Genomic DNA, 26,878 nt, shown 5'->3' on the forward strand with positions numbered 1-26,878 from the left:
GTTGCCTAAACCTCCAAAAGCAAGAAAAGGGGTTGATTACCTTTCTGAACATTTCTCCTTTGTAGACACAGTTTTTAAAAGTGGATTGCTCTGAAATAGGAGTAATGTCAGAGCTATATTTTTTTCAATATTTGTGGTGAGTTGACCTTGTCTGGCTGCCAGGTTCCCACCAAGTGGCTCTCTCACTCACTCAGGGGGACAGGAGGAGAAAGGATTAGGTGAAAAACTCATGGGTCAAGATAAAAGCAGTTTAACAAAGAAAAGCAAAGGCTGCACATGGAAACAAAGGAAAAAAAATTATTCTCTACTTCCCATCAACAAATGATGTCCAGACACTTGCTGGGAAGTAGGGCCTCAGTATGCATAGTGGTTGCTTTGGAAGACAAATACCTTAATAATGAATGCCCCCCCCTTCTCCTTTTTCTTAGCTTAGTATTCTTCTTAGTATTGCTGACCACAACACCATGTATTATGGGATATCCCTTTGTTCAGGTTGGGTCAGCTGTCCTGTCTATGTCATAGAATCATAGAATGGCTTGGCTTGAGACTTTAAAGATCATCTGGTTCCAACCTGCTGCCATGGGCAGGGGCACCTTCCACTAAACCAGGTTGCTCCAAGCCCCATCTAACCTGGCCTTGAACACTTGCGATGGAGCAGCCACAGCTTCTCTGGGCAACCTGTTCCAGTGCCTCACCACCTTCACATTAAAGAATTTTTTCCCAGTATCTAATCCAAACCCATTCTCAGTTTAAAGCTATTGCCCCTTGTCATATCACTACAATTCCTCATAAAGTCCCTCCTCATTATTCCTGTAGGCTCCCTTAAAGTACTGAAAGGCTACTATAAGGTCTTACCACAGTTTTCTCTATGTTAAGCAGCCCCAGCTCTCTCAACCTTTCTTCATACAGGAGCTGCTCCAGCCCCCTGATCATCTTGGTGGCCCTCCTCTGGACCTGCTCAAGCAGGTTCACTTCCTTCTTAAGCTTGGGGCCCCAGAGCTGAACACAGTATTCTGTGTTCAGTATTCTTGTGAGAGCAGAGTAGAGTGGAAGAATCACCTCCCTTGACCTGCTGCCCATGCTGCTTTTGGTGCAGATCAGGATGCAGTTGGCTTTCTGGGCTGCAAGTGCACATTGCCTTTGTCTCTTTCAGCCAGTTTGTATTTGCAGTAGTGCCATAGCTTGGTTTTGAAGTAATTTGAGAATATGCAGCTTGAGGACAAAAAAAGTCACTGTGATACACATGTATCACTTCTGTGGCACTGGGAAATAAGCCTACTATGGCAGGTTATATACTTGGCTCCTTCCCTCTCATATTCTTCAAGAAATATGTGCTAAACATATTAAGTAGTTTATGTAAGCACTCTTGCATTGACACGGGCGCACTTTGAACAACGGGGAGAAACTATGGAGCCTATCAAGTACTTGTTAATGGTAGTAACAACATACTGTCTACCAACACTAGGTACCAAAAATAAGATGTTGGCAGACCCTTCTTTGAAGAACTTAGTATAAGAGTTTCAAGTCCTTAACAGCTCCTCACTGCCTTGTAAATGGATTGTGCTCACACAGGAGTAAGCTGTGGGTGGGAAAGCCAGCATTTAATATGTCCATTATTGAGCAACTTATTCTTTGTCAACATTTAGATAAGCTTTTATTCTGAATCAGTAAGTGGTTTTAGGGGGTTTGGTTGGTTGGTTCTGGTTGGGTTCAACAAAGGCTTCACAAAGGCTTCAATGTAAACCTAAGTTCATTTCTATTCTAAAAAAACCATAAGTTTTAACCACTTTGATTTCCAGATCATAATTATTAATCATCAATATATAAACTTGTTACTAAATATTAATCCCTAAGCTTAATTTGCAAACAAACTATTAAGAAAGCTCAGTTTTACCTTTAATTTTTGCTAATGTTCATCACAGAAAATGTTCTTGGTTCAAGGTTGTTGTATACAGTTTCTGACTGTGCTTACAAAGAATGGATCAACTTTTGGGGTTTTTTCTGTATATTTGTTATTCTATCATACTGTGCTAGACTGCAAAGTTTAACCATCCTTAAATCATCAACTAATGGCAATCTCTTATTGAACATAGCCTGATAGTTCAATATACTTTTCTAAGTAGCAGAAAGTGTTTATTAAAGTTTTTGAATATGAATTATAAGAAGTATTCTACAGTCCATATGTTGATGTTTCTGTTTCAATCTTTTAAGATCAAAATATTATAAAATTTATATTCTCGCTAGAAAATGCTACTGTATAACCATGGGAAAAATTAAATCATCAGTGTCAGGAAAATTAATCCATAAACACCCGAGGTTTATGTCCATAAAGGAGACAGAGGAGTCCTGTAACTTTATTCAAATAAAGGGAAAGGTCATGGGTATTTCCCATGGGGTCTCTCAAATTTTTGGAGGACGCAGCCTCCTTTTCATCCTAAGTTCCTGGCCACATTTCCCTCTCTCTTTCCTCATTGGCTGAGGTACTTGAGAGGCGCAGACTTCCCAAAACACCTAATACCTAAGACCCCCTTCTAATTTATCCTCTTTTTTTCTTTTCCTTGTGTCACTCAGCGGAATTCCTACAGAATTTATGGTTCTTCCCATTGTTTCTTTCATCTCTCAGTATCCAATTTTATTTATCAGCAGACCTACAGTTTGTTTGTGGCCAGGTTTGAGAGGAAGTGAGTTTTTTGGGATGCTGTGGTGAAACCAATAGGTGCTTAGATGTGAATATTGGCACCTGATGTGGCCACTGAGGACATGGATATGCCTCTGAGATCACAGGGGGTTAAAAGCAGAGAACTCCCAGGGAAACTTTCTCTTGGTTCTGGTCAGTGAAAGGTTCAGACCTCCCCTTCCCAGCTGCTGCCGGCTGGGCGGAGGAGGGGAAGCCATGTGGCTTGGTGAGGTAGGGCCTTGGACAGAGAGGGGAGGTAAAGGCCCTTGCAGGATGGAAGGGTGGAGGAGAGACAGAGAGTGAGCCTGTGCTGGTGCTTGTGCCACATTGAAATTCGATATTGTGTGCGGGCAGCATGGCCAGCTGGGAAGGAGAAGAGGGGGGTCTGCGAGAAGGTGCCTGGCAGGGCAGCTGTGGGAGTTCTGGACAGGCAGAGCCTGAGATTTGCAACCCTTTCCTTGGATGATGGAAGCCTTACAAATGCTGATCCTCCTGGAATTGAATGAGATGAGATGAGATATAAGAGGAAATGGGCTGCGAGAGAAGTTGAGAAGAATCTTGGGTGGGTGGAGGTGATGGAGTGGCCTTTGGCTGGACTTTTCTTGTATAGCCATGGACAGAACCATTTCTTTCCTGTGACACAGAGACTGCATTTAGAGGGGAGGCAATGGCTCGGAGCCAAGAGAGTTCAGTGTTGTTATGTGAAGGAGTGCATGAACAGACGGGTGAGGAGAGTGGTGGTAGTGGTGCCCTCCGTCTTCAGGGAAGAAGTTCTCTGTTCTTGAGACCCCTCGGCCCCAGGGGGTGAAATGTGGGGGGGGACAGGTGTCCCAAAGGTGAAAGACTCTGCTTTTTTTGGAACTGGGCAAAGCAGCCTTAAAAGGAAAACCCTAGAAGCAGCTCTGGTCTATGCGCAGTGGTGAGAGCACTGGACATGGAAGGAAGATGTCAGGATGGCAAATGATCTCCGGGCAGTGTCACGTGTGACATGGAAACACATGAGGTCTCAACTGTGTTTCCAGGGGAAGCCTATGGCACAAGAGGGACTCCTCACTCCTTGATGAACTGAGAATTGATTATCTAAAGGGTGGTGATGGGCTGTGAGTTGGTGATCTGAGGGATGGATGTATTGGAAATTTGGTGGGGGGGAGGAGGAATGTTTTTGGGAGGTTTTCATTCTTTCTGTGTGTTTCTTTTTACATATAGTTGCAGGTTAATAAAGTTTTCTCTTTATTCCTAAGTTGGAGCCTGCTTTGCTCTATTCCTGGTCGCATCTCACAGCAAACACCAGGGAGAGTATATTTTCATGGGGGCACTGGCATTGCGCCAGCATCGAACCTTGACATTTTGTAAAGACAAATCTCTCTCATTCCATATATCAATCAGTGGAATCCTTCCCATTGTTTCTTTTATCTCTCAGTACCTAGTCTGATCTACTAGCAGACCCACAGTTTGTTTGTAAAGACAAATCCCTCATTCCTTTCAATCAGGTTATTCTGAATCCTGTATCTCACTGTTCCTGTCAATGTGATACATGCCTTATATGCACAAGCAAAACAAGAAGAAAACTCCTTGCTCGGTTGAGGGTGTAAGAGCTTTGCTCAGAAGAAATATTTTGGGAAAGTCAATTGATTATCTGGTGTCAAGACAGTCCAGTCCACACTTGTGATAAATAGTAGATGATGATGAATTGGTACATCCACTACCTGACTGACTTGTGTTACCTTATCAATTCATCAACTCCAAAGAATATGAGATATTAAATCTATATTAGAAATATGATGTCATTCTGTTCCATTATCTGATTATGCAAATGATGGCCCAACATACTGCAGAATTGGGGCAGTGAAAAGTCTGCCAGAACTATTCAAATGTTTTGCAGAAAAGTGAAAAAGAAGTGTGTGATAGTGTTTTTGTTTGTTTTGATTTTTGGGGGGATGATTGGGTGTTTTTTGTTTGGAGAGTTGTTTTGTTTAAATGTGAGGGACTTGATTAAAAGTAGATTTCATCAAGAGATGCAGAATAAGAGTGTTTGCTTAGAAGTTCCAGACAGTCTGTTCAGGAGTGCATGTACTTAATTTGGAATGGTCCATGGTCTGACTACTGCAGCTTACTAGTCAGCTGTCAGATCAGACTTTCAATTATGGTTGAATAGGCTGGTGCAGGTCATTACTTTGTAATTTTAAGGTACCAACACCACCAAAAAAAGTGAATTAATGTTTTTGTCATATGTAGTTGACTTGTCATTATTTGGGCAGTAACCTGTCTGGGAAGGACTTATATGTTTTGCATAAAATGCTACAGCCTTAAACTTGGGAGTTTCAAAGTATTGAAGAAATAAATCTGACAACATTTAGGAAATATGTACTAAAGCTAAAAGTAAAGACTAAAAATGGTAACAAAGGGGTTCAAGAGCAGACCTGATAGAGGTATGAGCCCAGGGCTTCAAAAGAGGACAGTGAATTCTAAGCATTTTACCTGTTTTAATTTTCTTATTGCTGCCAAGGTTTGATGGGTGGCTGAGGGAGCAGAGGAGCTTTTTCCCCTGTTTGGGCATTAAAAAGAAAACTTTTTTCAAATCTCTGGGTATACATTATTTACAGCATGCTTTATATTTCAACTTCAGTTTTCAGGAGTCTCTTAAACTATCTGAGAGATAATCTGTCCATCTATTTGATGACACAAATTTTGATCATTTTTATTAATAGTCTTGTGCTGAAGCAAGGTTACGTGCTGAAAATTTTTTTTTTTTTTATTCAATGCTAGCACTGTTTTGCTGGAGATAACCTATTTAACAATGCTTTTTTCTTAAAGTATTTATGCGTTGCCAATTAAGCCGATTACAGAAAGGACATGCAACAGATGAGTGGTTTCAACTCAGTTCCCATATACCACTGAAAGGTATTGAGCCAGGATCTTTGCGTGTCCGAGCACGATATTCTATGGAGAAGATCATGCCAGAAGAGGAGTACAGCGAGTTTAAAGAGGTATTAAGTTTTTTCCTAATTTTTTCTGTCAAAATCAGTTTCTCTGTTGTTTGAGAGAAATTTCAGTAACACTTTCAGATGTTGCTAAGTTGTATTTGTGGCAACTGTTATTTTAGCACAAATTTCTGAACATTGTTTTGGTTTTCTTTCAGCTCATACTCCAGAAAGAGATGCATGTAGTCTATGCCTTATCACATGTTTGTGGCCAGGATAGAACACTGTTGGCTGGCATTTTATTGAAGATATTTCTTCATGAAAAGCTTGAGTCACTATTGTTACGAACACTAAATGACAGGGAAATAAGCATGGAAGGTACTGTACTAATTACACTAACATTAGCTGAAACTCTGGGGAGGGAATGACTCCCATGTCTTCATTTCTGTCTCCTCTCTTTATTGCATCACATATCAAAATGTCAACACAGCTTATTTTTCCCCTCTGCTTTTTGTTGCCTCATTTTCCCAACTTTATACTTTATTTGTTTCAGATGAAGCTACTACTTTGTTTCGTGCCACCACTTTAGCAAGTACACTTATGGAGCAATATATGAAAGCCACAGCAACACGTTTTGTTCATCATGCACTGAAAGATAGTATATTAAAGATAATGGAGAGCAAGCAGTCCTGTGAGGTGATAACTTGAACTATGTTTTTTAAATTTTGAGTTGTTGAAACGATGATCTACTGGTTATTTGCTTCAGAGGCATTTATTAATTCTTCAGAAATAATTTCAGTACTGGAACTGAACTGATTATGAGTTTTTTTTCTAAATGTGAGCTTGGACAATGTTCATAGCATCACTTTTAAATAAACTTTTAAACTCAAGTTTCTTTCAATTATGTATTTATTCTTAAGCATTTGTATGTTCTGTTGCAGCATTTACTGAATGGCCTACCTTAAATAACTTGTTTTAAGCTCCAGATATGCTAGAAGTCAATGCCTGAACTAAGTTTAATTTTTAAACTCTCCTTACATTAACTGCTTGTGTTAGACCCTACCTTTATTTCTAAAACAACTCTCCTAACTTCTGTTTCACTTGAACTTAATTATGGAAAGGGGAGGGCTGTGTCCTCAGAATACTGGATTAAAAGATGAAAATATACATAGTTAGAAAAAGATGGGTACTTGTGGATAGTGTTAAATGTGCTGTTTAAAGCATAGTGTGCTTGAACTTAAAAACTTTGCTTTTTCACATTAGTTTTCTAGCTAGCCCTTGAAACAGATTTGTAAGTTCTGTATAAGATTTGTACAGGAGTAGAATATTTAATTTATTTTGAAATAGTATTCAGTGTGTAATATTATCAAATTATATATGTAGTTCTATTCAAGAGACAAAACTTATGTCTTTTTTTTCCTTTTGGTTTTAGTTAAATCCTTCGAAGTTAGAAAAAAATGAAGATGTAAACACTAATTTGGCACATCTCCTCAGTATACTTTCAGAATTGGTGGAGAAAATATTCATGGCTGCAGAGATACTGCCTCCGTAAGTTTGCACTCTTCTGTTCAAATTTGTACTTGCAAATTTCTGTCTATTGTTTACATTGCACCATAAAAATGGTGGTTTATTGGTTTATCTTATACTAATTAGTACTAAGACTAAATTCTTTAGGGCTGTGTTGTGGGTTAGGTTTTTCAGGGAATTTCTTCCCATCTGTCATCTGAAAAAGACCCTGGGAGAAGAAGGGGGTGGCACCTAGACGATGAATAGAAGGTGATTGAGTTAACAAAAGAGTGGCTGATTATTACAGCGCCTGAGTGGGTCACTGGTGGTGAGAGAGAGACGAGAATCTTGTTTCTTGATCAGAAGGCTGGATTTATTGATATATGATATATTATACATTATAACTATACTAAATAAAATAAAGAGAGAGGTTTGCAGATGCTAGCTAGGCTAAGAATAGAAAGAATCTAAAACAAAGTTGTGTCCAGGGACTCAGTCCCCTAGCTTGCACTGGTGATTGGCCCTTAATTATAAACATAGAAAATGAGCCAATCAAGGTGAACCCTATTACATTCCACAGCAGCTGATAACAATTGTTTACGTTCTCTTTCTGGGGCCCTCAGCTTCCCAGAAAATGCAGAAATCTGAAAGAAAGGATTTCTGTGGAAAAATGTCTGCGACAGCTGATGACCCTGGCTGAAGCTGATTCATCAATATTCATCAATTGAAGAGCCAAGGAGTAAGCAGTAATACTCAGTCACTCTTGAATAGTTTCATATGGCCTGCAAAAGTCTGGCGGAGAGTGGAGACTAACAGTGGACTATCATGGCCTGAATGAAATCATGCCATGGTTTAGTGCTGCCATACTGGACATGAAGGAACTCCAGTATGAGCTGGAGTTGAAGTGGCTGGTCTGTGAATAACTGTATGCTAGAACAGGTATGCCTCCAAAGGGACTGCAGCCCATGGAGAATCCGTGCTGGAGCAGGGGCAAGGCATGGAGTTCATTGTGATGTAAAACTCTATAGCCTGGTCCAAAAGGACCAGGGGTAGAGATTGTAATGGATATGTGATTAAACTGTTGTAACTCGTTAAATGATTTGCATGCTAGAAGTTGTACTATAAAAGGGACCACTTGAACTAGTGGTGGATGAGCTTCGCAAAAAGCAGTGCAAGTGCAGCAGTGACACAATCTGAACTGCTTTTGGTGCCAAATGACTCCACACAATGCACTACTTCTCCTGTTCCAAGTGACCACCTTAACAGAGCCCAGGTTACAGACTAAGTGAACTGAATGGACATTTTATGGACACTTTGGGGGGAAGGGGAACTATAGACTAAGGGAATGATATCTGTATGCATACTATAGGATGGGAAGGAGGGATGGTGGTTAATGAGGATGTACCGGATAGTGTACAACCCAAGTATATTGTGTAAATGGTATGGAAAAAGAGATTGTTATAAATGATCAACCAGAAAGCCAAATTAATAAATGTGAAAGATTTTATTCTCGCGACCAAAAGATGGTCCTCAAAAACCACAGTCAAAGAGACAGCATCGAGCCCAGGATTGGCGCTGGGTGAAGCTATATCCAACCTCTATCGCATCGGATCCCCCTCTGTTCACAAATGTCGTCTCCAGCGAGGCTGTTTTATACAATTTTTTATGCCTGAGGCAGAGGTGCCCCGATTTCTTTTGTAACCCCGCATATGGATGAAGGTTTCTTTCACTGTGCAGGGCTGGACAATTGCTGTTTCCTGAGTAGTGGCAGGCTGATCAGGGGAAGTCCTGTATTCAGATGTATGTTTCTTGGTGACTTTGGTTATCTTGATTGATGATATCTATCAAGTGATGATCGTCCTTGGGTGTTCCCTGATGGTTCCAGAGGAAGCCCATCTCCGCGCCAGCCAGGTGCTTTTATTGGTAAACGAGGCATTGTTTTCCTGCTGCCACCAGGAGTTTTGTAATTCCAATGTGGCAATCTGTCTCCAGGTTGCTCATGGTCAGAGGCTCATTGGATGTTAAATTCTTTTTATCATTTTTATTTTATACATTTTCCCCTTAACCATGAATTACTTTACATTATATATGATGGAGATTATTTTCTTCATAGCAGCCTGAATGGTGTTCTCTTTTTGATTTGTGACTAAAACAGTGTTGATAACAAACTCATGTTTTGGCTGAATAGTGCTCGCACAGTGTTGAGGGTTGTATTTTCTCTCCCCATTCTGCCCTATCCCCCAGTAAGTAGGCTGGACATGGGTAAGAAGTTGGGAGGGAAAACAGCTGGGATGGCTGACCCCAACTGACTAAATGGATATTCCATATGATATGATGTTCTGCTTTGCAATAAAACTGCAGAGAAAGAAAGATGAAGAAGACACATTTTGGAATTACTGCATTTGTCTTCCCAAGTAACCATTATGTATGATGGAGCCCTGCTTTACTGCAGATGGCTGAACACCTGACTGGCAATGGGAAGTAGTGAATGAATTTATTTTGCTTTCCTTGCATGCACAGCTTTTACTTTACCTATTAAACTGTCTTTATGTCAGCTCGTGAGTTTTTCTCGCTTTTGCCCTTCTGTACATTTGAAAATGGAACGGAGTTGGGTGGAACTGTTGATCTGCTTGAGGATAGGAAGGCTATGAAGAGGGATCTGGACAGGCTGGATAGATGGGCTGAGGCAAATTGTATGAAGTTCAAGAAGGCAAAGTGCCAGGTCCTGCACTTGGGTCACAACAACCCCAGGCAGTGCAACAGGCTTGGAGTAGCTGGAAAGCTGCCCAATGGAAAAGGACTTGGGAGTGCTTGTTTACAGCCAGCTTAAAATGAGCCAGCATGTGCCCAGGTGGCCAAGAATGCCAATGGCAGCCCGGCTTGTAGCAGAAATAATGTGGCCAGCAGGACCAGGGAAGTGATTGTTCCTCTGTACTTGATACTGGTGAGGCCACACCTTGAATCCTGGGGTCAGTTTTTGGCCCCTCACTCCAAAAAAGACATTGAGGTGCAGGAGCATGTCCAGAGAAAGGCAACAGAGCTGAGGAATATGCTGGAGAATAAGTCCTATGAAGAGTGGCTGAGTGAGCTCAGGTTGTTTAGCCTGGAGAAAAAGAGGCTCCAGAGACCTTATAATTCTTTGTAACTACCTGAAAGGAGGTTGTGGCAAGGTGGGTGTTGGTCTCTTCTCAAAAAGCAAGTGATGAGAGGAAATGGCTTCAAGTTGTGGCAGTGGAGGTTTAGATTGGATATTAGGACAAATTTCTTCCCCAAATGGGTCATAAAGCATTGGAACAGGCTGCCCAGGGAAGTGGTGGAGTCACCATCACTAGAGGTATCTAAAGGCATATAGATGTGTCACTTAAGGATGTGGTTTAATGGTGGACTTGGGCAGTATTAGGTTACTGGTTGGACTTGATCTTAGAGCTCTTTTCAAACCTAAATGATTCTGTGTGAGAGAAACGACTGCTCACTTTTTAAAATTTTAAAAGGTTTGCTAAACCTTAACAAAAATTACAACAAAAGGACTAAATAAGGAAAAATTTCAGTGCTGGGAGCATCCCCTATTGAATATTTACCAATATAGCCGGACGGGATGTGCCTAAGCTTGTCTGGCCCTTGCTGTTGAACCAAATAGCAGCAACTGTGGTGTTTCACCCCAGAGACACTTTTGGCTAGCTGGATGTTGCAGCTGGGCGCTTGGAGACAAGTCCAGGCATGCAGGAGCTCTGGTGATGGTGGGATAGAGCCTCCTTGAGAGAGAGGGTCCGCTCCTCAGGTTTACCTCTGGCGGAGAAGCTTTAAGGTGATGGTGAAGGAAAGGAGTCGGTTCTGATGGAGGGTTTTAATCCAGAGCTTTATTCTGGCCCACAGGCCTCTGCATCCAGCAACAGCTCCAACAGAACTCCCTGAGCCACGTGGTTGCTGTTCCTTTTAACCCCGGGGAGAGGGGGAGGGAAGGGGTAGGAAGCCCACTAACCAGGTACAGAGGAGGAGGTCTTAAGGGACAAAGGACACCTGGATGGCCCAATGCCCCCCAGGGGTAGAGGGCATCCTTTGAATCTGCCAATCACTTCATGCCCTTCTGGAATTCCAGGATTGACAGACAGTGCTCGGCAGGGGTCAGGGAGGGGAAAGGAGAGGTGATTGACACACCTGGGAGGGAATTTTCCTGGGAGGGACCCGGGTTTCTGAGGTAAACCCTGAAATCACAATGCAACAATCACCCCCATATGGTTGGTAACCACGTGGCTGATTCATCCACAAAATGGTTGCTCCACCTTTTATACCCTTGGTGTTGCAACAGGTAACCCTAGCCCCTCCCAAAGTCTGTCTGTTAACTCTTCGTCACTGTCCATTGGTGTAGACTGCTTTCTTGTAACTTGATTAGAGGTCAAGTGTCGCCATGCCGTGCCTTTTAGTAACCAGCCTGCCCCTTTCCCCAAATGCCCCGACTACCAAGACCATCCCGGGATAACAATGCTGGGGGGAACACTTTGCAGTAACATAACTATACATCTATAAAATTTCTCTTGACATATATTTAATGTTCACCCCTTAATTGTGAGAGCCAATCATCTCATTACTCATCTATAACATGTGATTTTGTTATTTTCTCCCCTATCCTGCTGTTATAGATGGATAATGAGATGATTTGATCTCACAATTAAGGGATAACTATTGTGTGAATATTAAGAAAAGCTTTAGTGATGTATAGTTATGTTATTGTAGTTTAGATGTCCTCTGTTCTCCCCACAGTTCCCTTTTCCCCCCTGTATTGTTGCCGTCAGACAGCCTGGGTTGTCTAGGACAGGTAGAAAGAAGGCATGCACATGTCCCTTACCTGGGGCAGTTGGGAATGGAAAAGCTTGTTGCTAAGGGAGTGCAGCATGGCAACACCTGACCTCCAATCAAGTTACAAGAAAGCAGTCTCCACCAATAAATGGCAAAGAAAAGCTGACTGACAGACTTTGGGAGGGGCCAGGGCTGGCTGATGCAACCCCCAGAGGTATAAAAGACTGAACATCCATCTTGAAGACAAATCAGCCACGTGGTATCCACAAGGGCAGTTCCTAGCGCTGCGAATTTTTGGTTATATAGTCCTTTTGTTGTGTTTTTGTCAAGGTTTAATAAACCTTTTTAAATTTTCAAAGTGAGCAGTTGTTTCTCACACTGCTGATGGGAAGTGAGCATGTGACTGGGTGGGGGCTTAGCTGCTGGTCATGGTCAACCCATCACAGAACAGCACAGAAAGTTTTGTGTCAGTGATAGCAAGGTTAGCGTTATGGGTTGATGCTGGCCAAATGTCAGCACACCCATGAATATCGTTTACTAATTTTCCTCTGCTGTAGTTAAGCAGAGGAGGGGGAAAGAAAACTCATGGTGTGAGATAAAGATTAGGAGAAAACACTTTAAGGGCAAAACAGGCTCAAAATTTTAAAACATATACAGGAAAAATTCTTAACAGAATTAGAAGAGGATAATGAGAACCAAAAATAAACCTTTAGAATACCTTACCCCTCACCCACCCCCAGCCCTTCTTTCTTTCCCACCGACAGCACAGGGAGACAAAATATGGGAATTTAAGTTAGTTTGCCACTTCTTAAGGTCTTTTTTCACTTTGCTTAAGGAGAGGAGTCTCTTTTGCTATGCCATGGGGTCTTTCCTATGGGAAACAATTTTCTGTGCGCTTTTTCGAGGTGGTTTTAATTTTCACAGCTAACAGTCTGCCTGGAACCTGCTTGCAACATGAAGTCCCTCCCATGGCTTGCAGTCTTCCCACAACTGATTTTCATAGGCCATTTAGCTATGGGGTGCAGTTTTTAAGGACAAGCTGTTCTAGACCATAAAAGCAAGGGTCCTCTTTCTTAATCTCTGAAAGCAAGGGTTCTCTTTCTCTCTGTTTAAGCCTCTCACCAGATCACAGCTTTTCAGCATCCACACACTCCAGCACTAATGCTTTTTTCTCATGGGCCGCAGGTGAATGCTGCATCCCCCCCATGCACTTAATGAATTACAGGGAAACAGTTTGTTCTATTATAGTCCTCATCATGGCTTGCAGAAAAATCTCAGCTCCGATGCTCAGAGCACGTCCTCCTCCCCCTCCTTCTTTTGCACCTATCTTAGTGTCACCATATTTTTCTCCTCACATGTCCTCACTTTTTCCTGTTTTCTGACTCGGGAGAGAATTGGTATCTGTCGGTTCCTTTGTTCTCAAGTTCTATCAATTGAAACAGTTTTTATAGAGCTCTGCAGCGCAGAAAGGTTGATCTTGTCTAAGCTCCACAATCGGGGAATTCCTCGCCGTGCTTCTCTCTATTGGTCACACGGTCTCCGCCGGCACTGGGCAAGCCTCGCTGGCTGCCAGCTCCACTCCACGCCTTTTCTTCATGCGGCACACCGAAAAAAGAAAAGCTGCTGCCGCCGCTTTTGTCTTTTTGTCTTTCTGTCCGCAGCATGGCTGGTTAAAAGCGGCTAAGTAAATAAAGTCCATTGTGAGCTATTCCGAGAAAGGCGCAGCCGCACGGCGCTGCCCCGGCCCCATGGTTGCTCGCGGCGCTGTAATGGCCCCTCGCAGCATGGGCCGGCAGCCCCCGCTGGAAAGGGACCCTAGCTGGCTCCACCAGGAAGGGGGCCCGGCCTACCCCCCCACCTCTCTGCAGAGAGCTAAAGCACTTCCGCGATTTTTCGTTCTTAAATGTCATCAGAGAGGCGTTTCCAGCTTTTCTAATTGGCTTAGCAGTGTGCCAATTCTGAGAGCTAGCCAGCAATTGGTTTTGCCAGGCACGGAGGAAGCTGCTAGCAGCTCCTCACAGAGAATCACTTCCGTGGCTGACTTTTTCCCTCTTCATCAAAAATCAATTAATATAAAACCAGTATACTTAGTATTAAAAGCTTCATCCTGTTAAGTATATGGTGCATCTCAACATTTTCTGAAATACAACAGAGGGCTCCTATTTTTTTAATAGGAGAAGACTTACATAACTAGAGGTCAGGTTTTTAAAAGTAGTTATGGATGCACAAATTATTATTCATTCAGTTTAAAAGTGGAAAAAAATCAAGGAAAAAAGCCAGCAAACCAAACTTTAAAAAAAAAAAAATTGAAATGCTACCTAGGTGTGAAAACCGCCAATCACTTGTTTTTAAAATTTTAAAAGTTTAATAGTAATAAAATGGTTATAAAAATAGTAATACAATTGGAGCAATAATAATTTGGACAATTTGAATTAGGACAATCTGAGACAACAAGTACAAAGAGTTACGGACGTCTGGGTACCTTTTTCAGGGCAGCGCGAGCTCGAAAAAGGACCCCCGTTAACAGAGGATAAACCCTTAAGAACAATAGCCTGTTGCATAGTCATATACTTCATACATGATGCATAAATTCCATTCAAATACAGGATTCTGTCTGGTCAGTGTCAATTTCTTCCTTTGAATCCTAACAGCACCTTTGAGGCGGGAAGAAGTTAGTTTCTTCTGATAAGAAGGCAATAAATTCTTTTTCTCTGAAAGATTTAGGTGTCCTGTGGCTGCTATCTTGCTGCAAGTCCTTTCTTTTAAAAAAGTATCTTACATAGCATCGTTTCTATTCTAACAGTTTTTGTAACCTAAAACTATATTTAATACACTACTTAAGAGAATTAATACAGCATTACTTTCTAACACAACACATATAATATTAATTTTAATATTTGCGAAAAGCCAATCATGAAATACATGCATTTTTCACACTAGGGAAATAGGAAAAAAGTATTATAAAACATATAATGCACACATGATTTATCAGAATTTTACCTTCACAAATAGAGTAGTGCATTAGTCAAGGACTTTCTTTGCCATTTGTAAATGGACTGTTATAGCAGATTTCTAATTAAGTTACAGCTTATGTCTGAATTGGAGAAGATTGGACTAGATGCTTTCTGACCAGCTATTTTTACTCATTAAAATTTGTAAATTAAATTATTCATCAGTTATTATTTTTACAGGACATTGAGATATATTTATGGATGCTTGCAGAAGTCTGTTCAAAACAAGTGGCCAGCTAATACGACAATGAGAACAAGAGTTGTTAGGTAAGTTACTTGTCATTTTATGCTGAAAATAATTTTTTTTGTCTTATTACTGTCATGCTTCAGTGTGCTTATCAATTTTTTCTTTTAGTGACAACAGTTTTTAGTATTTATATAGATTGCGAGAATAATTAAAATTATTGTGGTACTGGGGCATGATATCTCAAGGATCTGCTAGATTCTTAGTCATGTTGTTGGAGAATTTCTAACAGTCTAGTATAGAGGTCAGTATAGCTATACTTAATAGCTTTGACTTTTAATTTGCTTGTATTTTGTTAATTTATTTAATCTAAGATCTTGGGAAAGAGAAGTTTTCTCAAAGTGATAGTTAACCTTTTATATCCTCTAATGATTATGTTCCTGTCATGCCATCTGGGAAGACTGTGCCTTATCCAGGGACTCTTATGTAGTGTGTGTTAATTACTGGAAAAATCGTATACATGCTAAGTGTCCTTTAAAGTGCAAACATAACATGTTAAGGAAACTAATACCTTCTCAGAAAGGTGATTGGACTGTCATTAGATTTCATTGAGGTACTTTCTGCACTGGAATATATAGTTTTCTGCTTCAATGAAGGCTTCCTGTGCTGATCACTTGGAATCAGCATTCATTTTGGAAAATGCATACTTTTATGCTGTCCCAGTTTTATTTCACTGCTCCAGCCCAATCATGTTAAAACATTCCAGAGTCTCTTTAAAATGTTGCAAGCTACTGAACCTGACTCCTTTGAACTGGCACCGAGTACAAAAACTCCAGTCTGCATTCATAAATCAATTGAATAAATTGTTCTTTCTTTCACACTACCAGTTGCTAGTGCAGGTAAAAAAAAAACACCTTTTGACAAAAATGAGGTCTTGACACTTGCTCTAAACGTTACTGGAGATTTAAAGGTTTCAAAGCCACATCTTCACATCTTTTCTACATTTACGTTACCTTTTTTTTTTTTTTTTTACAAGCCTAGCTTTCTAATAGACCCAATATCTGGCACTGATCTGGTTTACTGAGGTTAATCTCCCATTGAACGGTGTCTTCCAGATGATTTGCCATTGGCTCTTGTTTATCACTGTGGCTGGAGACAGAAATGAAGATATGGGAACCCTTCCTTCCCCAGAGTTTCAGTTAATGTTAGTGTACTTAGTACAGTACTTTCCATGCTTATTTTCCTGTCATTTAGTGTTCCTAACAATAGTGACTCAAGATTTTAATGAAGAAAAATCTTCAGTAAAGTGCCTACCAACACTGTTCTGCCGGAGTTTTGCCTTCAAATTGAGGCTGCTCTCATCAAAAGTGTTTGGGCTAGTCTATTGCAAGCGTATAGAACTTAGAAGCAAATACCATGTCTCTTCCTGTTTCTTCCCATCTCCAGAGAGCACCATATGGCTTTCCTTAAGTGATACAGCTTACACTGAGAATTTTTCTGGGATCTCTGCTGGATACTATAAATATTGGGTCCCTTTCTCTTTTCATAAGTGGATACTTGTGACTTGTCTCTAGAGTAGAGTTTTGTGGGGATTTTTGCAGCCTCCAGTGAAGAATGTTATCTTTTACTGCACTGGTTTTGGTCCAGGAATAATTACATATTCAAAGACAGGTGGATAGTTTTTAAGTGCCTGGGTAGCTTGTCTTCTGTAAAATTCAGAAAGTACTGCCATTTCTGTTTCTTTGTAAAAGACCATACATAGGTATTGACTTATTCCTAATTTAGTCAGCTTGACTAGTGTAAGAAGCAGCAAATTTTCTGTCTGCAAGGTCCATCTTGGGTTCATACCTCAATTGTCCTTAGACCATCTGTTGTTGTTTGAAGCTGGCCCAATGCCAGGTACCCACAAGAGTCACTCGTTCACCCTCCCCTTCCACAGCTGGGCAGAGGAGAGAAAAAAAATGAAAAAAGGGTTCATGAATGAGATAAGGACAGGGAGAAAACATTGCAAGGGCAGAACAGGCTCAACTTAAGGTTGCAAAGTGAATTTATTACTAACAGAATCAGAGGAGGATAATGAGAAGTAAAATAAGCCCTTAAAACACGTTTTCCCCCAGACCCTCCCTCCTTCCCACCAACAGCACAGGGAGACAGGACATGCAGATTTTGGTCAGTTCACCACTGAGATTTTCTTCTGCTGCTCTGGGAGAGGAGTCCTTCCCCTGTGAGGCCATGGGGTCCCTCCTATGGGAGACAGTTCTCTGTGAACTTCTCTGGCATGGGTCCACTCTCACAACCAGCAGTCCTACTGCACCTGCTGCAATATGAATTCCCCCCACGGGCAAACAGTCCTCCCAGAACTGCTGCAACATGGGTCTCTCTTTGCCCGGGGTGCAGTCCTCCAAGGACAGGCTGCTCCAGCCTGGAAGCAAGGGCCCCCTCTCTCCACTGGGTCTTCCACTGGAGCACAGCCTCCTCCAGGCATTCACCTGCTCTGGCATGGGTGCCTCCCCCACGGGCTGCGAGTAGATCTCTGCATCCCCTGTGGATCCCCATGTGCTGCAGGGGGACAACCTGCTTCACCATGGTCTTCACCACAGCCTGCAGAGGAATCTCGGCTCCAGCACCCGGAGCACCTCCTACCCCTCCTTCGTCACTGACCTTGGTGTTGCCATGTTGTTTTCCTTCACCTGTTCCTACCTCCTCCTCTTCTCTGACTTGAAGAAAAACTGTGTGTACTTTGTTTTGATTTTCTTCCTAAATATGTCATCACAGAGGCATTACCAACCTCTCTAATTGTCCCAGTTTTGTCCAGCAGCATGTCCATCTTTAGAGCCATCAGGGACTGGCTCTACTGGACATGGTGGAAGCTTCCAGCAGCTTCTCACAGGACCCATCTCTCTGTGGCCCCCCCACTACCAAAAACCAGGCTGTGCAAAACCAATACACCATCTATAGGAGAAATTGATGTTCATGCCATGACTTCAAAATTATTTACTTCCTCATAGCTTTAAATTCATCTCATAGAAAATATTTTTGTTTCACACTGGGCCAGGAGTGTTTTGTCAACCCATAATACATGGTTCTTGGACAAACAGGAGACTTCTATAACAGTATATATTGGAATTCAAGTGTGTTGGACACATGAAAGGTTTGTTAGCCTCACTACTACGTGTCACTTTCAATTAATAATGAACAATGCCATCACTGTATACTTATAAGCAAGGTAATGCAAGGTCGACTTCCACTCTTTTGTAAGAGGTCAAACTTTGGTATTGCTGTAGTGAAAAGCAGTTGGCTGGTAGTGTCCATGCACTCTGAACAAAATGAGAGGTGAGTTAGATTGCTTTAGTTGGTCCATATGTTGTTTCATTTTGTAGCAGTCTTCCAGAATTATTGGTAACCTGAAATGGATATTTTATTTTATTTTATTTTATTTTATTTTATTTTATTTTATTTTATGTTATGTTATGTTATTTTAATTTTGCTTTAACTGTCAACAGAAAGTTAGATTTTTCTCATGCTAAACTGAAGGACAATTGTGGTTTGGCACTGGGCAGACACCAGGCACCCATGAAAGCTGCTCACTCACCCTCCCCTGCAACTGGACAGAGGAGGGAAAATATTGTGAGGGGTTCATGAGTTGAGATAAGGACCATGAGAAAACACTCATCAATTACCATCAAGGGCAAAACAGGCTCAACTTAGAGATATAAAGTGAATTTATTACTAACAAAATCAGAGCAGGATAATGAGAAGTAAAATAAGCCCTTCAAAACATCTTTCCTTCCCCTCCAACCCCTCCTTCCTTCCCACTGACTGCACAGGGAGGCAGGGAGTGGAGTTTTGGGCAGTTTATCACCTGTGCTTTCTCTCACTGCTCAGGGAGAGGAGTCATTCCCCTGCTGTGCCGTGGGGTCCCTTCCACAGTAGACAGTTCTCCCCGAACTTCTCCAACGTGGCTCCATCTCAATAGTAACAGTCCTCCCAAAACTAATGCAACATGAGTACATCCCACGGACAGCAGTATGCCTCAAACTGCTGCAGTGTGAGTCACTCTTCGACAGGGTGCAGTCCTTCAACGACAGGCTGCTCCAGCCTGGGAGTAGGGCCCCTCTCTCCATGGATCTCCCACTGGATCACAGCCTCCTCGAGGCATTCACCCTCTCCGGTGTGGGCTCCTCTGCCATGGGCTACAGGTGGATCTCTGCATCCCCCAGGGATCCCCATGGGCTGCAGGGGGACAGCCTGCTTCACCGTGGTCCTCACCATAGCCTGCAGAGGAATTTTGTCTCCAGTTCCTGGAGTACCTCCTCCCCCTCCTTCTTCAATGACCTTGGTGTCTGCAGAGTTGTTCTTCTCACATGTTCTCACCTCCTCCTCTTCTCAGTTAGAATTAAAACAGCACCACAAAGTTTGTTTATATTTCTTCCTAAATATGTCATCACAGTGGCATTACCACCACCTCTGATTGGCCCAGCCTTGGCCAGCAGCATGTCTATCTTTGGAGCCATCAGGGACTGGCTCTGCCTGACATGGTAGAAGCTTCAAGCAGCTTCTCACAGAAGCCACCTCTGTGGTGCCCCTGCTACCAAGAACCAGACTGTGCAAAACCAACACAACAATTTAGGTTTCTGTTTAATAAGTTCCTAGTTCTGCGGTCAAACTGAGTATTTTTCCCTAGCTTTCTAGATTGTCTGGATAGCAGCAGTTACTTCTGTGAAGAAAGTAGCTGATCCAGTATTATTCTTCTCGGATACTGTCATACTATTATTAGGAGATGGATTGGTTCAAGCTGAACTAAGGCCATGTTGCTGCCAAAAGAGAGGTTCCATTGTTACTGTGCACTCTTGCTCTCCTTATGTTGGCTTGGGGAAATGAGTGGCTGTAGGATGAATTACTTGTGGTAGTAGACAGTGTAACACTTGTAGGAGGCAGGAGATGAAGTGCTCCTCCTTTTTAAAGGCAATGTGGTCTTAGACTGCAGATTTCAGTATGGCTTTACAGTTAAGCTTTTCCCAGGTACTTTCAGAAGTTCACCTTTATTGAGAAATCAATATGTCTGGTTTTATTTTGTTTTTTTGTCATAGTTGAAATCATAACAAGACATTTTTAATTAATAAACATGGAGCACAGGCTGGTTATCACGTCACAAAGATTTCCACACTGACTTAAATGCCTAAAGACTACATAATTTTACAATAATTTTATCATAGATTTAATATTGAGCAAAATACAAATTCTCTTTTTTTCCCATTTCAGTGGCTTTGTTTTTCTTCGACTGATTTGTCCTGCTATCCTGAACCCAAGGATGTTTAATATCATCTCAGGTGACTATGCTTCAGACTGAATTCATACTTTTATATAATAATAGGCATAAACTTGCTTTAGTGCCTAATTTAGCAAAATATTAAGTAATTAGAACACTGTGAAATCATGTTAATCATATCAATGAATTTACTTACTCCCTAAGGCAGCCAGCATAGAGTTCTCACACTTAAAGATTAGACAATATTTATTCCCAATGTCTTGTTGTAAAGTAAAACAAAAACAAAAAACAACAAAAACAAAGAGAAGGTGAATGTTAAAGTGTTTCATAAAGAAAACTGTTTTGGGTTAACCCTGTTTGGCAGATAAAGCATCACAGTCACTTGCTCACTTTCTTCTTCACCCTCAGTAGAATGGGAGAAGAGGAAAGAAAAAATAAAAAGAGGAAAATTTGGGGGTCAAGATAAAACAAACAAAAATATTTAAATGTTTAATAAGTAAATGATAAATTTAATAGAACTAAACAAGTGATGCAAAGGCAATCATGCTACCTCCCATGTGTAGACTGATGCCCAGCCAATTCCTGAATAAAAGATGGCTGACACCCATAAAACCTCCCTCTTTTCCCTTGTATTGCTGAGCATGGCTTTAAATGCCTGCCCTGTTCTGTCTAATCCCAGCCTATTGTTCACCCTCAGTCTATTCATTGCGGGGGAGCAGAGTGAAAAACAGAGGCAGTCCTGATGCTGTATAAACATCATTTGGCAAAAGCTATAATATTAATCTGCTATCAGTACTATTTGGGTCAAAAATCTAAAACTGCTCCATATGAGCTGCCCTTGAAGAAAATCAACTCTGTCCTAGCCAGGCCCATTACAAAAGCATGATCCTGGGTTTTGATGCTCTTTTTGTAGAGTGCATCTCTATCAGTAGATAAAGCAGTGACAGGGACTATTCCCGTTTGCTAGAACAGGATTGCAAAATTGCAGTACTCATGTGCAGTACAGTTCTGGCTGATAACAGATAGCATTCTCCTAAACGGTTCTTAGATGTGCTTTGGATGTTGACATGCATCAGGGATCATATCTAAAAGTTGGCATGGGGCTTTGTTGTGAATGATGTGGGCATAGATTATTCCACTGCAGTTGGCTTAAGTACCTAGAATTGTTTCTGAGCATTTTAACTTATGGATGTAGTTGAGGTCTTAGAGATGCAACAGCTAGTATGTATGTTACTGTTGTACCAGACATAAGGCTGTGTTGATGGAATTCCATGTTTTAAGTTTTGCTGTATTCCTTTGTGGTGGGTAGATCTTTACTGGATGCCAGGCACCCACCAAAGCCTCTCTATAACTCTCCCTTATTAGCTGGACAGGGGAGAGAAAATATAACTGAAGGCTGATGAGTTGAGACCAGGATAGGGAGATCATTCAGCAATTACTGTCATGGTCAAAACAGACTCAGCTTAGGGAAATTGAATTAATATATTACCAATCAAATCAGAGTAGGGTAATGAGAAATAAAACCAAATCTTAAAACACCTTCCCTCTACCCCTTCCTTCTTCCCAGGCTCAACTTCACTCCTGTGCTGGTTTTGGCTGGGGTAGAGTTTGTTTTCTTCCCAGTGGCTGATATGGGGCTGTGTTTTGAATTTGTATTGAACACGGTGTTGATAATACAGAGATATTTTTGCTGTTGCTGAGCAGTGCTTACACACAGCCAAGGCCTTTTCTGCTTTTCATACTGCCACACTGGTGAGGAAGTTGGGGGTGCATGGGAGGTTGGGAGGAGACACAGTTGGGACAGGTGACCCAAACTGACCAAAGGGATATTTTAGACCATATGACATCATGCTCGGTATATAAAGCTGAGGGAAGAAGGAAGAAGGGAGGGGATGTTTGGAGTGATGGCATTTGTGTTTCCAAGTAACCGTTGCACATGATGGAGCCCTGCTCTCTGGAGATGGCTGAGCACCTGCCTGCCCATGGGAAGGGATGAATGAATTCCTTGTTTTGCTTTGCTTGTATGCATGGCTTTGGCTTTCCCTATTAAACGGTCTTTATTTCAACTCACAAGTTTTCAAACTTTTTAACCTTCTGATTTTCTCCACAATCCCACTGGTGGGGCCAGTGAGCGAGGATGTGTGGGGCTTGGCTGCTGGCTGGGGTGAAACCACAACAACTCCCTATTTTCTCTTCCCCCTGCCTCCCAGTGGCACAGGGGAATGGAGGTTGTGGTCAGTCCATCACATTTTCACTGCCATTCCTCAGGAGGACTCCTCACACTCTTCCCCTGTTCCAGCATAGAAACCTTCCCATGGGAGGTTATTATCTCCTATTAACTAGCCAGGTACCCCTCAATAGCTCGTTTTGCTAAAACCAAAAGACCCAAAGCAGTACATCTTGAGGAAGGTCTCTGCCAATCCTCGAGAGCCCCAATGACTCCCCCCATGGAGTTGTTTTAATATGTGAAGGGTCAAAGCTCCTGGCAGCCGCTGTTTACTGTCCATTGTAATACTCCCCTTTTTCTTTTGCTCCACCACTTTTAATTATCTCCAACTCCTCTGATGGAAAAGATACCACCACCAACTCCGCCCTCCCCCCAGCAACAGCTGAGCCACTGGGAGCAAAGGGAGGATCCCAGAGACCTCTGGCAGAAGTGCTGCTTTCTGAACCTCTCCATTGGCCAGTTGATTACCTATTGCCTCTTCTGAGTACCCTGCCTAATATCCCCTAACATGTATTATTTCTACCTCTTGGTAAAATCACCACCTCCAACAGGCAAGTAATTGAGCTCTCATGAGCGAATGTTTTTCCCCTGCAAGTTAACAGACCTCTTTCCTGACAGTTTTCCAAACGCATGTACCACCCCATATGCATATTTTGAATCTGTAAATATATTCACCACCTTTCCTTGATGCAATTTTCAGGCTTTTATTAAGGCATACAATTCTGTGGTCTGTGCAGACCATGTGCATGGTAGCTTCCCCTCTTATTCCCCTCCTTTTACTATAGCATATCCAGTAATTTATTTTCCTCCTATTACTCTTGAAGATCCATCAATAAACTCCTTTCCCTCATTTGACCGAGAGATATCCTGTAAATCTTCCCTAGCTCGGGTCTGGAGATCTGTTACCTGGATACAGTCACGAGTTTCCTTTCGGTCTCCTTCTGTACCAGTTAAACAGGAGGCTGGGTTAAACCCTTCCCTGCTTCTAAATTCTAAATACTCCTGTTCTATTAAACAGGTTTCATACTGTAACAGCCTAGTGCTGGTCATCCATTTAGAACTTGATGCCAGACTTTAACAATCTTGCCATCAGTTGCCATCAAAGCCGTGGCTGCACAATTCTGCAGACAACAGAGCCACAGTTACCCTTAGAGCAAACAATGGGGCCATCCCCTCACCGATGGGCCAAACATTTTAGCACTAGAATTCCTTTGGCACGGCCTTGTTTAACATCCACACACAGTTCCAATTCCTTTTATGAGTCTGGCTAATGTTTTGCTGTCTTTCTGGTGTCCATACCATAACACTGAGGCTATCTGGATTTAAAAAGTCACAGAATAAAAAGTCCTTAATCCAGGTCCTGCAATACCCTATTAATCCTGAAAATTGTCACAGCTCCCCTTCAGTCCTGGGAAATGGCACCTCCAAGATTCCCTGAACCCTTTCTGGGCCAACACACCACAAACCTTCAGTCAAAAGAGGCCTCAAACATTCAACCTTTCACTCCATCACCTATGCCCTCCCTTCAGACACTCCAAGATCCCATCCTCCAGCCACAAAATTAAGTAATTTCAGTGTGGCTTCCCCTACCACCTCCTCCCGTTCTCCTCATAAGAGCAAGTCCTTCACATACTGCAATAACCTAATTCCCAAGGACGGAGTAAAATATTTTAATAATAAGACCAGTGCTTCCATGTATCCCTGTGGAAGGATCATCCATGTCTTTATTATTTTCCCTTCTCCCCTTTGTTCCCACTCAAAGGCAAAATACTGTTTACTATGCTTTGTAAGTGGGCATCCCCAGAAAGTATCTTTTAAATCAAGTACTGAATAGTAGCAGTGTGAGGAGGAAACCTTGTTCAGGATGGTATAAGGATCTGGGACCATGGAGTGCCTGAGTTTAGTAGTCTCATTATTCTCACATCCTGCACCATTCTATAGGTTCCATCTGATTTCATAACTGACAGGATAGAAATGTTATAGGGAAACCTAACATACATGGCTCCAAAAGACCCGCCTTTAACAGGAACTCAATAACAGGCTGTAACCCCTTCCTTTCCCTGAAATAGGGTATTACCTCTTAGACACCACTTGTCCTGGTTGCCTCAGAGTAATTTGGAGAGGCTCCATATCCAGTTTTCCATATTTCCCTGGGACTGACAACACTTCTGGGTTCATTTTAGCATAAGCTTTATCAGATAATTTACACAGTGTCACAACAGCCCTAGCCTCCCCATCAACCTTCACAACACTAACCCACATTCCCAACTGTTATAAATGACTCAAACCCCAAGTGGGAATGAGTTATAAAACTTTTGTTGAGAACTAATAAAAATAATTCACAAAGCGAAAGGGACAGCACTGGGAGTGTGGCCAGCCACCAGAGGCTCATCCACAAAATGGTGGCTCTACCTTTTATACCCTTGGTGTTGCATCAGCCAAATACATATTCATAAGCAGTCATACATATTCAAACATCTTCCTTCTATATCCTTAGCCCCTCCCAAAGCCTGCCAGTTGACGCTTCTTTGCCATCCATTGGTGGAGACCTTCTTGCAACTTAATTGGAGGTGAGGTGGTGTCATGCCAAGTCCCCCCAGCAACAAGATTCCCCCATTCTCAGATGCCTCATGCAAGGGGCATGTGTACACACCCTCCCTCCACATGTCTCTGACAACCCTGACGACTAGGGTTGTCTGGTGGCAACAATACAGAGGGGAGAAGAGAGGATTAAAGGGAGGACAAAAAGGGGTCCAAAAACAACCTACAACAACAGTCACACATCAAAAGAACTTTAATCCTTAACAAAGCTTCTTGTAACACACATAATATCCATTCCTCATATGTGAGAGCCAATTACAGCACCACCCATCTATAACACAACTCAGTCATCAAATACCCTCCTAGAAAACCACAACCACAACTACGAACAAACAGAAACTCATGCTTTTCAAACCCATCTCACACATTGACCAATAATGGTTGAATAAAAAGCACTGGCTCATCTTTCCCACTTACTCCCTGAATTATCAAAAAAACCCTCTTTGGCATAAAATTCAAAGTAGACAGAGAGGCTCCCGTGTCTACTAGGAAACACATTTCTCGGTTCAGACACACCCTGCATGTTAGCAAGGGCTCCAGTGTGGTGAGCCCCCAGTACAATAGGAGATCCTGGCACCCTTAACAATCCATTTCTAATGTTCTCTTTTTTTTTTTTTTTTTTTTTACAAATGGCACATTGATTAAAAACTGTGCCATTATCCTTGCCTGTACCTTTACCTTTTCCTCATCCCTTCTTACATATACCTGATGTGCCTTTCCAACACACTCCTGCAAGGGCCCACTCTGCCACCTCTGCAACCCATGCTCCCATTCCCTGTGGGCTCTCACCCTCCCACAACTGCCAAACTCTGCAAAATCACTCACCTCCCTGGGGACCCAAGCAAAATCTGTTCTTATATCAGGCCAGGCTTTGGTGACGGATTGTATCTCATGGTGTACACCAAAGACAGTCACTCTACCTTACACCGTACACCACAGTCCCTGTCCTGCTGCAGTGTCCAGATGCATCCCCTCAGCACACTCGTCCAGGTCCCTGGTCCACTCTCCCAGCACCAGAGGCTCTGTAAAGCACCAGGTCCCAGCAGGTGGGCAGTGCCACAGGGACAGGCAGGCGGACAAGATGTCCTGCAACCTCATAGGGGCCGGAGGGCCACTACAACCCCTGCCTGCAGGGTTGGTGGCATCAGGTGTCACCTGGTGCTGAGCCCTGGCTTCCCCACAGCTTCAGCCCGGCCCCACACCTCCCTACAGGCCCTCAGCCCATGCTCCTGGTCCCACACTTCTGTGCCTGGCCTCGGCACTCTTCACCATAGAGAAACTCCCTTAAGTCCTAAGTAGTAAGCGGACAAACGCAAATCCTACACCCTGGCTCCATAATGACCAGGGGAGAGGTGGGGGATGTAGGAACAATACCTCCCTGCCTTCCCTGTCTTGGAAGCCAAGACTACAAAAGACCTGCAGCCGGCCCTATATTAGATTGCAAATTTTGAAGATAAGGCAGAGAACATCCCAATTCTCACTGCTTCTCAATTCTTTTTTTATCATGTAGTGTCCCACTGCTATTTGCCTTAACCATATTCCTCCATACTCCCCTTCAACCAATCCTTTCCCAAACCAACACCATCTGTCCCCTGTTGCTGAGACCTCTTCTCAACTCCCCTCACTGTACCCTCTGGGCATCCATGTCCTTAACTACCTCTGGGAGAATGTGCAAACCATCTCAACAT

At 42.4% G+C, this 26,878-nt stretch overlaps 1 protein-coding gene across 1 annotated transcript in view; it reads left to right on the top strand.

The window, feature by feature from the left end:
- LOC128947409 (ras GTPase-activating protein 1-like) overlaps positions 1 to 26,878 on the top strand; it is a 112,457-nt gene that overhangs the window by 69,760 nt on the left and 15,819 nt on the right. The window contains exons 16-21 of the mRNA XM_054291669.1: positions 5,492 to 5,664; positions 5,817 to 5,976; positions 6,152 to 6,294; positions 7,031 to 7,146; positions 15,090 to 15,176; positions 20,356 to 20,423. Of these exons, the coding sequence (XP_054147644.1) occupies positions 5,492 to 5,664; positions 5,817 to 5,976; positions 6,152 to 6,294; positions 7,031 to 7,146; positions 15,090 to 15,176; positions 20,356 to 20,423 (747 nt within the window). The remainder of the gene's footprint in view (positions 1 to 5,491; positions 5,665 to 5,816; positions 5,977 to 6,151; positions 6,295 to 7,030; positions 7,147 to 15,089; positions 15,177 to 20,355; positions 20,424 to 26,878) is intronic.

Source organism: Melozone crissalis, unplaced genomic scaffold, assembly GCF_028551555.1.
Source record: "Melozone crissalis strain CALT ecotype California unplaced genomic scaffold, PUWL_Pcris_2 ptg000105l_1, whole genome shotgun sequence".
Taxonomy (NCBI): Eukaryota; Metazoa; Chordata; class Aves; order Passeriformes; family Passerellidae; genus Melozone; species Melozone crissalis.